The sequence below is a fragment of the Engraulis encrasicolus genome, chromosome 4 (genome assembly GCF_034702125.1).
Source record: "Engraulis encrasicolus isolate BLACKSEA-1 chromosome 4, IST_EnEncr_1.0, whole genome shotgun sequence".
Lineage (NCBI taxonomy): Eukaryota > Metazoa > Chordata > Actinopteri > Clupeiformes > Engraulidae > Engraulis > Engraulis encrasicolus.
This window is the reverse complement of record NC_085860.1, coordinates 56,561,083-56,576,120: the sequence shown is the minus strand read 5'-3', so window position 1 is coordinate 56,576,120 and position 15,038 is coordinate 56,561,083. Positions and strand designations below refer to the sequence as shown.

At 39.8% G+C, this 15,038-nt stretch overlaps 1 protein-coding gene across 1 annotated transcript; it reads left to right on the top strand.

The window, feature by feature from the left end:
* The first annotated feature begins 401 nt into the window (after positions 1-401).
* Positions 402-13,641, top strand: cep41 (centrosomal protein 41). Its single transcript, XM_063197755.1, has 12 exons — positions 402-483; positions 2,182-2,240; positions 2,482-2,545; positions 3,541-3,588; positions 4,102-4,163; positions 4,696-4,753; positions 5,738-5,870; positions 6,646-6,815; positions 8,438-8,505; positions 9,042-9,156; positions 10,206-10,406; positions 13,198-13,641. Exons 2-12 carry the CDS (start codon positions 2,208-2,210, stop codon positions 13,227-13,229), a joined length of 984 nt encoding a protein of 327 aa, XP_063053825.1. The 5' UTR covers positions 402-483; positions 2,182-2,207; the 3' UTR covers positions 13,230-13,641.
* The last annotated feature ends 1,397 nt before the right edge of the window (positions 13,642-15,038 follow it).

Genomic DNA, 15,038 nt, shown 5'->3' with positions numbered 1-15,038 from the left:
TACAAACGCGAGTACTGATGATAAGTATATGGTTTTTAATCTGTTCGCACAACTAGCGTGCACCCGAGGGAAGTGTGAGAAAACAACACACATCAGCATGCACAGCAGGCGGAAGGTCAATGCTGAACATGTCAAAATAAAGGTTTGCTTTCATTCAGTGCTTGTAGTCGGTTTGTTGTGGTGCTGCAGCTAGAGACTGTTTTAGTAGCATCCACGAGGGCATGGCAAAGAAAGGGCAAATCGTTCAAATGCAGCTCACGTTTTGAGTGTTATTTTCATATACCTGTTAATTCTTCGTCACAATAATATTTTTTTTAAGTTCTGCATTTTTCAATCTATATTTTTGAGACTGTCAGGAGGAGGACCGGCGTTAGCCCAAGCAAGTTGCTTGGTAACAAGAAGTAGCCACAAATACTCAAAAATGCGCATGTGCGCACTACTTTTCATTCACTGAAAGTGTAGACTGGTGTGGCACGCCGAAAGGTAAAGTAATGTTTGTTTTTAATAAGGCACATCTGTGTTCTTCGGGCAAACAATATATTTTGAAGTCGTGTGTGCATGTTACCTACGTATGAATTGGGCCACTGCAACTGTTGGGCCACTGTTGTTCGATGAGTTGAATGTATTGAAGTGTCAGTCAGCAAACATCCATCTTTTCCTCAAACGATGCTAAAGGCATTAGGCCTACATTTTAATTTCACCAAACGCCCCAATGTCATGAAACTTCATTTTATGTTTGTTATATAGATAAACACCCATTATGTATGGTATCAGTTTTTGTCTGTAGCCATGACTGATAATTTGGCTCCAGTAGAAAGTCCTGTCAAGGGCTGATTAATAGGTTGCTAGGTTATTGTAATTTTTTGTACAAATCTAGGCAATTATATGAGCAGGTGCTTCAATTTTGTACCTGGTAGTGTCAGCTTAGTAGCTCAGACAGGTAAGCTTAACCAATCTTCAGTGAGTGGAGGCTGACTAAAACCATTGACATGTCATGGTGGATGGTGGCTTGTGGAGGATAACTTGCAACAAAAGCCACATCAGCCAATCTACATAGATGATGCTGCAGTGGAGAGATTTTATTAGATTCATTTGAGTTAATATCATAGGTCAATGGTGAGGATTTAAGCAAGGGATGTCAAACTCAGGCCCAGGGGCCAAATCTGGCCCTCTAAGTAATTTTATTTGGCCCATGAGCATATTAGGATTTGAACATGATTAAGCTTATCCGTGCATCACAGGAATATGAGTGGGCCCCAGGCCAGTGAACAGCTCGCGCTCAAATGCATCAGAATATGTGCAGGCACATTTAAATCTGTGAACTTTAAAAATGAGTAGTGTGTGTGTGTGCGTGCGTGCGTGCAATTTTAGTTTCTTTCAAATAAATATTGAGTTTGGCTTCGCTCTAGATTTTGATTTTGGCCCTCGGTCTATTTGAGTTTGACACCCCTGATCTAAGCTGGTCCCATCACATCAATTTCCATCACTAAGACAGCTGCTCTTTTTTCTGAGCCAGCTGCACAGGCAACGTATGGGATAGTAGGCCTAGAATACTGGCCAATTTCTAGCACTGTACCATATTATTGTAGCTTATTGTACTGTATTGTAATTGGTAATTCCACAGTCAGGTCTGGTAACTACTATGCTACTGCTCAGCATAAGCAGCTAGGCTGGTCTGCTCAACTTGTCATAAAACTGAGCTACCACCCAGCATCCATAGTAGCCTGGTGTGTAAAGGTCATACGCATTATATCTGATCCACATCTGCTCCATAGACAAGTCACTCCTCCCCCTGCTTTTTTTTAAACTGTGGAAACTCTTTCTACCTTCCTATGTTTCGTGTGTAACCAGAGATGATCAATTCTTTCTTCCTGTAGGCCTCTGGTGTAACTGTATACCAAACGTGTCATTGAGCAGCACTGAGCAGTGCCATATTAAGGCTCAGTGATGTAAACTCTGAGCGGAGGGGGAAACAAATCTTTTTGAAAATCATGTATATTATAGCAACTCCATACAGTGAAGATTAGCCATGAACAGACCTGACCATACCTTTAAAATTATTTGGATTTAGATTACAACTACTAAGCTTTAAAGTTACATTTAGTCACAACCTGCATGTGTATGAAGTGATTGACATGTTTTGTTTAATTATGTGATAACATTAATTATATATTGTTTTAGATTTTTGGCAACTGGTTTCTGTGGTGATGTCTTCAGCACAAAACATCGGCAATAAAGAGGTGGGCTAATATTCCAGTTTTATTACCAATGAAATGTATACCACTTCCCAGGATTAAAAAAAATACTTGGCTGTGGCACTTGCTATTCAGTATGATGCAGTGATACCTTTTTAATCGTCTGCATGTAAAATTATACAAGCTGTTTGACTGTCATTCCAGTAATTAATTTTTGTTGACATTTTCTTGGTATTTATACAGTATGTTGTGTATGTATGTATGTGGTATATTGTTGTCTCCACAGTATTTGAAGAAGAAGATTCCCAAGAATCCACGATACCAGCATGTGAAGTCAAGACTGGATACAGGTAGGTACACTATGATATTGTAAGGATGACCCTGTGGCAAAGATCATGATCAACAAGCCCACAGTACGTCACATTGCAAACCCTCTAAAAAAACAAAGCGATTTTAGTGTAAGGTTTCCCATTAATTAAGTAGGCTAGTGTTATGTGCTGTATAGGGCCACTGTTGACCAATGTTAGGGGTTTTCTGAACAGTTTGAGGATCAGTTGTCTTTCTAAAGGTCTGTTTTTTTAGTAGTTATATGTAATTACCAAAATTTAAGCGACCTGTTCACAAATGCAATCTTTTCCCAGGTTATTTACTACCTCAGTCAATTCAAAGTATTCTGTTTTACTTGGATATATTCATTTTTACATGCATGTAACAGGGATCTTCCCCAAATAGTACCTTTGCTATTTTAAAAGTATCGGTAGGGCTGTGGGACAAAGGATTTGCCTTGCCTGTCAAGGACTAGACAGACGAGGACCCAGTTGTGTCACGTTTAGGTTTTTGGGGGAAGGGAGTGTGTTTGGGTGTACACGCGCAGAGATGACCCAGTAGCATCCATCGGTGCTAGCAGGGAGGGCTCAATCACCAGGGGTCCAGAGTGCTGGGGCAACACACAACACGAGAAGGCGGATTGGGTTGAGGTACAGGTGAGGACAGGAAAACAGTCAGGGGCTACATCCGAATATTGTGGTAGGCACGGCTGCCTCCTAACCGGTAGCTATCACTTGGCGCCCTGACCAGCAGTTTCTATGTAGAATGCCAGCTGAAAGTAACCACTACATAGTTTCCAAGATCTGGAACCCCAAAATGTCAAGTAAAGTCAGTAAAGCGACACCCAATCGCCTACCTATACATGAAGGGTCAGTTGTTATTTAAATGTTATTTTGATTTCACACACCTAATCATAGAAACTTGGATGATTATGAATGAATAGGAAACGTGATTTTCCTTACATGTTCTGTCTTGTGTTAGTGTGATGTTGTATGTCTTGATTTGATTTCTTGAATAGGCTGCAGCCTGACGAAGCAGAAAGAGAGACTGGAAGAAATGAAGAAAAGTATGTACTGTTGACTTCATTAATTCTTGTTTTATAGTGAAGATAGTTGAATCAAGTGGGTGTTGTAGTGCATTTATAGCATTTACTTTACGTGCATGGGCTAATAAACATGGCTAATTAAATAATTAAATCCATTATTTCATGTCTGGTGGCCTGTTCACCACCTGACCAAACTGCCTGCTGTATTGTGTTTTAGATGTATTTGATTTATTTTTCCATTGTACATTTCCAATTTACTGCACATCCTCCATTAAGAAGAAGGGGAGATACAGTAGTTTGGGTGTATTTTGCTTCAAGCTCCCAATGAACTGTATTTGGGAAATTACACACTGGGCACATTTACATGATTAATAATTCAGAATTCCATTGAGTTTACATTGCACTTTCATTTAATTCAGAATTGTGAAGTGTTTACACAATATTTTCAAAGCAGAATTAAACTGAGTTAATTCTGAGTTAAATGTCTCACGTAAACAAGGCCAATGACTCATTCAGTGATGTTGTACTGTCCAGATTATAGATACAGATCGAATGAACTTTTCAAGAGGCTCAAAGTGACAACTTTTGCTCAGCTGGTGAGTGGACAGTATTTATGCCTGAAAATGTGTGCTTGCTGTAAAGTCATTTCTTCGCTTGTCAAGTCAAGGGCTCTCTGTCAAAGTTGTTTGGTACTGTCTCCATTATTTGGTGGATTTGTAAGCAGCCTGCTTCAGAATGCCTGACTATGTGCACTCTCAATCCCATCCTCAACTGTGGGCCTAGAGCTGTGGTGTACAAATGTATTCATTCACCCTTGTATTGCCAGTCACAAAATTGAAACAAGATGCAATATTGAATAAATTACCATGGTATGATGTTCAAGAGAGAGTTAAGCATGGTTTATACTCCTCTCTGGTTGTTGATAGCTATGTTGTATGTCAGCAAACAATGCAAATGCTGATGCATGTTATCAAATGCATGGATATATTTTTGATAATTCTTTGAAGATTCCAAAGGCACATCAAAGTATTGGATTAGAACGTAATGACCATGGAAAACTGTGGGTCCCAAGACTGCCAATTAAGAACAACAACTGCAAAAAGTAATCAAATACTATCTCTTTAATAGGTGCTACAAGTTGCCTCAGTTTCCAGTGTTGACAACACTACTGATGGAGAGGAAGAAGGTACTGAGTCTCCGGTGATTCTCATTCATCTAGATTAGCGTTTATCAATGGGAGCTCTGCAGACCCTCCAGGGGGCGTTGTGGGGGTGGGGGGCATTAGCCTATTTTATTTTAATACCTTACGTATAAGGGGGCATTGGCGGGCTTATGATGAGGTCAAGGAGGCGTTGGGAGGCTTATGATGAGGTTAAGGAGTGTTTGTTTAAAAAAGGTTGAGAACTACTGATCTTGATCATCTGACTCTAATCAGTTTTGCTTCAAGCACCTAAAAGAGGTCAAGATTTGTCTACAATTAGACTTTGTCCACTGGCTTTTAGATTCACCAAAACATCCAATGGATTGAAAGGAAGTCACTTGCGCTCTAACCTTCTTGGTGCGTCCAGTCCAGGACGGTATACAATGTAGAGTAAACTGGTCCACTTCGGAAAGACTAGGCCAGGGATGACTGGAGCACTCAGATACTTTCTAGTATTTTATTGTGGTGCAAACATAATGACTGACGTTTTGACGCCGTGTGCGTCTTCTAACTTTTGACTCTGAAGAAGACGCACACGGCGTCGAAACGTCAGTCATTATGTTTGCACCACAGTAAAATACTAAAAAGTATCTGGGTGCTCCAGTCATCCCTGGCCTAGTCTTTCCGAAGTGGACCAGTTTACTCTACATCCAATGGATAGAGTCAAACCTGTCATATAGGATACTGTAAAGAGCTGGTTACAAGCCACTTCTGATGTTACTAGAATAATTTCTTTGTTTTTTAACTAACAAACAAAGTGAGGGGGCGAGTGGCACCAAGTATCAAGTACAAGTGCACAGAATGTACAAGTGCACTTTTTTACATGCTTTACCACACTTCAACGATATTCACCACACTTCAACTACTGTGTATTTCTGTTACTATCCAACCATATTTCTATTTCAATTTCTATAACTCAACTGTACTATTTTTTTTAATCAGCTGCAATATTTTATTGATTATTAACAGATTATGCCTGTGAAGAGGAAGTGATAGATATTGAGTCCGCATCAAGTAGACTGCAACCCTCTCCCACGCCAACCCAGTCCACTAATGATGAGTCCGGAGACTCTGTCTTATCTGCTAGATCCACACTGCAGAGGTAAAGGGGGAATGACATGACAGCACTTTATTGTGTTCCTATGATTTGTTTTGGTGTAAAAAGGTCTAAGATTAAAAAAAAAGACTCACAACATTCTTAAATTCATTATCTTTTTGGAAACATAGCATACTTTATTTTGCTTACAGTTGTCAAACGATGCATTTTTTTAAAATCGTGATTAATCTTGGAAATGTCATAGTTAAATAGCGAAGCTGCGAGGCACCTATAGTGATGGTAGCTTTTCTTATTATTAAAACACAATCCCATGCCCCAAACTCAGGCCCTGCTAAATTGGCAGCATTATTCCTTAGAGAAGGATTCTGGCCAATTTCTACATGCAGTTGTATTGCTCACTCTACCCTTGACTTGAGAGTACCTGGAGACACCTTTTTGTATTATTCAGTCCTTTTCAAGATCCCTGCCAGCTAAAGGGGCCATCTTCCTTTTTACATATTGTTTGAAAAGTCTTAACATTCTCCAAGTCATCCAAAATTGAGTGTTGTGTTGTAAGGTGTGTGTTGATGTTAACTTAACTTTTGGTAATGGGGTATGTTAAGACGTTTCAAACTATATGTAACCAAACCCATGGCCATTAGCTGCCCAGGACCTCAGAATGGGCTTTACAAAAACAATTATGCGTATTTGGGAACTGACAAACAGAGGTTCTAGAGAGAGCAATACTGTACAACTGCATGTTGAAATTGGCCCTCATTCTCCTTTATGCTGTATGGTTCTAAAACTGACAAAAAGAAAAATGTGTTTTCTTCTTTCCTAGTGTGATCAGTGGAGTTGGAGAGCTGGACCTGGGTAGAAGCGAACCAAACCTTGTGAATCCCACACCTATCCCAAGTCCAATGGTCTTAGAGATGTGTTACCCTGATTGTCCATACCTACTGTTGGATGTACGTGAACGAGACCAGTATGAAAAGTGTCACATTACCAGTGGTAAGGATCGTGCCAAGACAGCACCCTTGGGATTTCTAGTAGTTTGTTTGGTGTTTTATGTGGTCCTGAAACATGCTTAGTATAGTTTAGGGGACCACCAACTACCACTATGTTCACATTTACATCTAAATTTGTCTTGTATGTGATTTCAAGTTTAAGCATAAAACATCCCATAAATGTCCTGCACACATATTACTGGAGACAACAACATCACACATAAATGTGGTACATGTTTGAGGAAGTAACTTAAACGAGTTGCTGGCTTACTTTTTTTACTCTTTGGTATTTTCTGGTCAAGATTGTCTTCGTCTGCAAGTTTCTATTTAGGTTAAGTAGACTTCCGCCACACTGTGAAGAATGATCATGTGATATTGTGATGTCAATGAAATGGTCAATGATTGTACCTACACACCAGAAACAGGACATATATGTTTTTGTTTGGAATGAGGAGATTGACAAAGGAAGGGGAAGGTTTTTGGCCATGGTGGTTTTGTAGTGCAATGACCGCAACGTCCATAGACAGGATAATATTTAGAAGAGCAATGTCCCCATGTCCATACATAAAACTAGTCCCGTCCGAATAGGGCAGCAACATCCATTCCATACACAGGATTGGATTTAGAAGAAAAACTCCCAAGTGGCCCAGTTAACTTTAGTGCAAAATTTCCAGAAGGTCAAATGGCCATCGGGGTGGGGCTTGTTGTGCACGGCACCACTTGTTATATGGGGCACCTAAGTCACGCCCTTCTACTTCCGGACCATTGGGCCTTAACTCATAAAAAATTTGAATGGTAGTAAACGGGGCGAGTCAAGCTAAATCCTGATTCCATTTGACACATGCTGTGAATTTAAAATATTTGGATTGGCATCGTAAGATCACTCATTTTCGTCAGGAAAGAAAAGTTATTTTAGTTTTTGTGTGATACTAATAGGCTACTATGTGCGTCTCACATATTTGATGTGAACCGAGGCTGAGGGCGCGCAGCCGACCCTACCGCTACAAAGTGGCTACATGTCAGATATGCGACCTCTCTTGTGTAGTCCAAATAATTACTGTACATATTTTTGCATGCACACAACTCAAAAATCGCTTGCCTAGTGAAGCGGACAACCACACCATTGGTTATCATTAATTCTGAGGTAAAACATATGCTAAGGGGACAGGCGAGGTAGGTCGGAAAATTGCTTTGATCAGCCATTAGAGTCCAGTCAAATCTTCGGACTTCAGAAGGGGTGGAGACATGGCTACCCCATCCCTGAAACACAGTGCTTTCAAAATGGCTGACTTGTTGTTAGGTACATACATACTGTATAGTAAGGTTACTTTTTTAATTAACCTAATTAATAATATGGCAGTAGCTGTGTGTACTAACCCGGGGTTGGGGGTGTCCAAGGGTTGGAATATACCTCTGGCAGTTAGAGAGACAACACCATAAAAGGCTAGTTAGTGCAGGGTTGATTTTATACATATTCCTGCCTATACTGCAATTAATTTGATATATTTATCATGTGAGTATTTTATTTAAAAATTTGAAATTTGTGTAATCATGTAATTTGTGTAATATTACTGATTACACTTTTTCATATTGTTTCTCTTTCTTCTTCATTTTCTTCTTTTGAAGCATTTAGTTTTCCCATCGCAACCCTGTCACGGACAATGAATCCCTTTACCAAGGAGGTTCTACTCTATGTATCCTTTTATTTAAGTGTCCTGTATGATGTAAGGATGAAAGGTAATTGTAATCTTAAAACTACATGCTTTTCGTTTATGAGTACAAAATAGATGTTCTTTGGATTAATGGATGTTCCAGTGAGACAAGGGTCCATGTACATAAATGGCTCGCACCCCACCGTCGTTTACAGCCGTCCGTGGAAATAATTCTCTGCTCTGCAAAGTCTCTACTCTTGATTAACTTCTTATCATCAATGGGCTGCTCACACATCTGCAGTTTTTCTGTTACACTGCAGTGTTCTTTCAAAGGAAAGGACTTCCCAGTATTACAAAAAGATGTTTGTTTCATCACATAGATACCTAAATGAAGCTCTCACAAACCCAAAATGCATGCATAGAATATGTTAATGAGGCTTTTTTTTATTTCACATTAAGCACATTAAATTAATATTAGACTTATACACATGTATTAATGTACTATTTTTTAAAATTAATTAATTGTATCAGTTGGTTACAGTACAGAGTTGATTTCATCTTTAACAATAAAACTACAGAAAAATGTGGTTGGCAAGATCATCATTGTTTACGATGACGATGAAAGAATAGCGAGCCAAGCAGCTACTACAATGTGTGAACGTGGCTTTGAGAACCTTTTCATGCTCTCAGGAGGTGAGTTTTCATGCATAGTATTATATACAGCAGTTGTTCTCAACTGGAACAGTCTTGGGACCCACCATTTTCCACTCTCATTCGGTTGCGACCCAATTTTTTTAGCGTTCAAGTCAATTCAATGCAATTCTCAAAATGAACCCAAGACTCGAATGACTGGTTGCACGTTATCTATCTCGCATAAACATTCAGATTGTATCTATGACAACAGATGACACAGAATTCACTAATAAAAGTTGTAAATTGTTGCAGGAAAAGTTGGATTTTTTTTTTTTTTTTTGAATTTACACCAAGGCTCTGCGACCCACCCATGACCCCTCCGCGACACACTTTTGGGTCGCGACCCACCAGTTGAGAAACACTGATATACAGTCTGTACAAAAAATAGTCACTATCAAAAAAAGTCCAAATACTAACATGCTGTTGGGTCGCTCTTAGCTTTGATTACGGTATACATTTGCTTAGAAATTGTTTCAATAAGCTTCTACAATGTCGAGATTTATTTCCATGCAGTGTTGCATGTCACCAATATTCATCAAAGCCATAAAATCATCCCAAAGATTCTCAATGAGATTGAGGTCTGGACTCTGTGGTGGTCAGTTCATGTGTACATTTGATGTTCCCTGAACCTTGCTTTCATAAATTGAGCCTGGTAAATCCTGGCATTGCTTTCTTTGAATATGTCTGTGCCATCAGGAAAGGAAAATCCATTGATGGAGTTACCTGGTCATTCAGGTCATTCATTTTTTTCAGATATTATTTGAGCACTTACTGTAGCTGAACCTAGACCTGATACCAAAGACGGATGATTGCTGATACCAATGTTTCGACCCTTTTCAAACTCATTGCACTAGAATGGATTAGGGACGATGAGACATACTTTTTTTACATGGATTGGCCACCACAGAAAAGATAAGCCTCAACCTCATTGAGAATGTTTGGAATGTGGTGGTGGTGGGGAAGTAGTTTTTTTCACATACTGTAGTATATTTGAAAACCCCAACCATGCTCATGTGGTCAGATTTCAATTATTTTCTTTTTTTCACCAGGGCTGAAGGTCCTTACTAAAAAATTTCCAAGTGGAATGACAACAGGTTTTGCTCCCATACCATACCGTCCTGCTGGTTCAGGAGTGAGGCCCTCTCCTATTCATCAGAGCTCGTGTGGAGTTGTGAAGAAATGGAGGTTTACTGATGAAGACCTGCTCATGATTCAGGATTCTTTAGATCAGTGCCTGATGCAAGGGAGCAGTAAGTATGAAGCTACTCTACTAGGGCTGCACGATATATCGAAAATGTATCGATATTGCGATATCACAGCTTGCGATACACGTATCGCAAAAGTTGGTTATATTGTGATACCTACTTTTTAATTTTTAATAACAACCAATTTGGTGAAAACTTTAAAAAAGGTATTAAAAAGGTTGACATTTTAAGTTGATGCTGTATATAAGCCATGTTTTTTCCAAATAAAAACTAGACTGCCTGTGCAGTCGCCTTCGACTGCTTAAGGTATATCCCCGAAACGCAACGCTTCCAGTCCCCCATCATTCCTACCTCTCCCGTCCACCTTTTCATAAACGTATATGATAAATACAAAATATTAAAGAAATATATATAATCTCTATACATAGATCAATGTCGTGCATAGGCTTAAAACCAAATGACTATTGTGAAAATGAAGCAAAAAATGGGGCAAAAAATGGGGCAAATGGTAGCACTGTTTTAATGGTTCACTATTACAGTGAATATACCACATTAGGTGCAGTGTAATAACCATTGTAACAATATTTAATACCATGTAATACCAGTGTAACACCATGTACCAATTTTGTACTACATCATGTATTTTTGTGTAAGTGGTATTACATGGTATTGCATATTGTTACACTGGTATTACACTAGTATTACATGGTATTAAATATTGTTGCACTGTACCTAATATGGTAGATTCACTGAAATGGTGAACTGTTAAAATAAGGTAGTACCAGGCAAATCAATCCACCCAGTCAGAAGTTATGGGCCAAATAAAAATTCTGCCATTTTGAAACTGTTGACCTCCAAACTCAAATCAGTTCCTGAACCTTCCCTAGAGCATTAACACACCAAATCTGGGACAAATCCATCCGACTGGTCAGAAGTTATGAGCCAAACAAAAATTCGGCCATCTTGAATTCAGCCATCTTGAAAGTGTTGACCTCCAAACTCGAATCAGTTCATGAACCTGCTCTAGAGCATTCACCCAAAAAGTCTGGGACAAATCTTTCCTGGTGAACCAGTAGCCTGTAAGTAACAGGCTACTGGCACACTGCCCTTTCACACCTCTCCGCAGGCGGGGTTTAGTCAAAAGATGCTTGCATGCGGTTGGAGCAACCTCATACAGTATGAATGACATGACACTTCGACCACTCACGTTGAAGCTTTGTGACGTAGGACGTGTCGTCACGTAAGCGCTGCCAGGTCGGGAACCAAAACAGAACAACATCCTTTAGAAAATCAACTTGAGGTATTTTGGATAACACCGCTGAAATTACTGCTTCCATCCCGACGCATGATAACTCCTCGCACGCCGCCATTACTGTTGTGATTCAGGGAGGGGGCGGGCACAGCCGAACTACCCTGGGGGAGGGAGTTGCGTTCGATAAACGTCATACCCACTGAAATCCCTCCCTACGATCCTGATTCGTCGTGCTGCCCCGTTTATTTCGTAAACGGAGGAGGAGAGCGAATCACAGGTGTACCAGAAGGTTTGTGTAGCCCAGCCCCCTGGGCGTCAACACATAGCTTCTGGTTCACCAGGAAAGGACAAATCCAAAGATCCGTTCAAAAGTTATCGCGTTAACACGAAAGACCTTACGCGGCGGCGGACGCGGCGGCGCACGCAAAACCATTACATCCCAGACGCTCCGCGTTTCGGGGATATAATAATGTTGGAAATAAAACATTGCCCTCAGTTGTTTCATACATGATAAATTGTAGAATGGAAAGTAGAGAAGAGAAAATATGTATATATTAAATAATATCGATATCACAATATACAGTCATGTTATCGTGTATCGCATATTTTTCTAATATCGTGCAGCCCTAGTATATACAGTATTTATGTTCATTGTGCTCCACTGTGCTTGGGTCAAAGTGACGTCAGGTGTAATCCTGCAAATTGTTCATTAAGACAAGTTAGGGAGAATTCTCAAACACACACCACGTCAATGTTGCGGAGGCAGAAAAAAAATCTGGTTTTGTTTGTTTAAGCTTTGTGCTCATATCTGCCTTTCACAACATGGTTCATGCCATTTATTTCCAGCAGAGTGCTCAGATGACTCGGTACCAGGTAGAAAGTTAGTTGACATGATGTGTGTTTGTGCCTTTTACCCCCCCCCCCAAAAAATATGCCGAGTTCCATTTCCAAGTTGCAGCACGTATTTCTGTGGTGTCCTTTGCAATCACTGCCCGGTCACCGCGATGTTGTTGTGGAAGGACTAATCTGGTGGTTTCATGCATTCCTCATTTTTCCATGGGGAAACCAGAGAAAAATACTTCCGCCTTCGCACAGAAAGTGTGAATCAGCCCTTATTTTGACACTTAAAACATCTACGGTATATGAAGACCTATACTGGCCCATAAAGGTCTATATATGGCTGGAGTGAATATCACTGTATACTCAATGACCCACAATCTTAAGGGTGTATCCAGTTTAAATCCCAAATCATTGAGTCGGGTGTCACTCATGGAAATTAAATCCACGATTAAGTTTGTAGGCCCCCTTTTCCGCTTTTAGTGTAAGACAAATTATACTGTGCAAATATTTTTTTTTTTCTCACTGAGAAAGCTTGGCTTGTCTCATGGTCTGTGAGGGACAAGAAATGGAGTGAAACAGAAGAGAGAAGACTGAGACGGAAAGACAATGTGGGGATGTTTTGGATGGGATAAAATGGAAACTTGAATCTGGGACTGCTGTCCAATAGTTAATCATCCTATTAATATCTTTTACACTACTCAATGTGAACACCATTGTTTTTAAAAACGTTTTTGTTTCTTTCAGATTCTGGAGGCATGAGGAGGGGCCGTAAGTGATGAAAGAGGTTACTGCTTCTCTTCAGAGCAACACTAATAATAATCTCACTCACTCACTCACTCACTCACACACACATATACACCTCTGCTTAAAGGAGAGCCTTGAACAGATTAGTTTTATTGCTGTGCGGTGCTTTTTGCATTGGCTGCATAGATTAGTGAAAAAGCTGGCTTGCGCACAGTAAATGGCAGTCTCCTAATTAATTAAAAATGTTGTTATATGGTGTTAAGTTAAAACACATACTTTTAAAACAAATTATTTGTATTATTATTAAAACAGCTGAGGGAGCTAAATGTCTTGAATGTTTATATGCATGGTGTGTTTTATTTTAAATCTGTAAAAAACATTTTGTTTTTTTCTTAATGAAGTGGAATGAAGGAAATGTGATAATAAATACTTTGAAAATGCTAACCAGTATGTCTTCCTTCAATATAATTAATATAATGACAATAGCCTTGGCAAAACTTTGTGGGTTAAGTATAAATACTGTAAAGGATTTTAGGCTTGCAGGCTGAGGTTTTGTCACCAGGTGGGTGGGGAGACTGAATAACCAGCGCTTTTCTCTTCCCCCATTCATCACTGAATAGGGGAGAATAGGTTTGGTTGTCACAAGTTATGGCTGTCACACTCGTCATATCTCAGCCTCTTAAGGTTGCTGATCGAAACCGTTGACACTGCCCCCACACAGCTCCTTTGGTGTCCTTGCAGGGGTGAGTGTTGCATGCTGTGCACTGTGCCATTATGGCAAAGGGACTGCAGTTTCTTATTAAATGTTAGTGTAAAATGTCATGAAATGTAACCCTCACCCTAGCTACAAGAGGAGATTTGTGCTGCTCACAAGTAAACTGGTCCATCCCACTGCCGAATTGTCCTACTCTGTAAGAACTTTGCTGTAGGATGAAATACCGCCTGTTTTTTGCTTAACTAATGTTTCATTTTCATAGAATATCTTTTTTATTATTATTATTTGTCATTGTAGCGAGTACAACAAAATTGAACAGTCCTTGGTCATTGAAGTGAAAGTCCGATTGGGAAACTCCAACTCCCATTGCCATTGTGACACAGCACTCCAGAGCACACAAGTGTTTACTGCACACTGCACACAACGAAATGGCATTTATGCCTCACCCGTGGAAGGGGGCAGCCCCCAATGGCACCCCAAGGGAGCAGTGTGGCGGGACGGTACCATGCTCAGGGTACCTCAGTCATGGAGGAAGATGGGGGAGAGCATTGGTTAATTACTCCCCCCACCAACCTGGCGGGTCGGGAGTCGAACCGGCAACCGCTGGGCTACAAGTCTTAAAGGGACACTGTGTGAGATTTTTAGTTGTTTATTTCCAGAATTCATGCTGCCCATTCACTAATGTTACCTTTTTCATGAATACTTACCACCAGCATAAAATTCTAAATATTCATTATGACTGGAAAAAGTGCACTTTTCATACATGAAAAGGGGGATCTTCTCCATTTTGAATTTCCAAAAATATCATTTTTTTGCTGCTAAAATGTCTGTACTTGGACCATACTAGAAAATATTTGTTCAATACTTAGTAAACTTTCATGTAAAGACCAGATTTGGCAATAGGCAGCCCAATTTCAATAAGCAGCATAGCAGTACCTTTTTTGATCATTTCCTGCACAGTGTCCCTTTAACGCCCTAATCGCTTACCATGACTGTCCTAAATATTGAATTGAATTGTAGCAATAAATAATTAAAATAAAAGGTTGGAAAATTACTTTAAAAATCTCAAACACATCCATGTAGTCCAATCACACACAAATCCAAACTCCCAAGTAGCCTATACTTT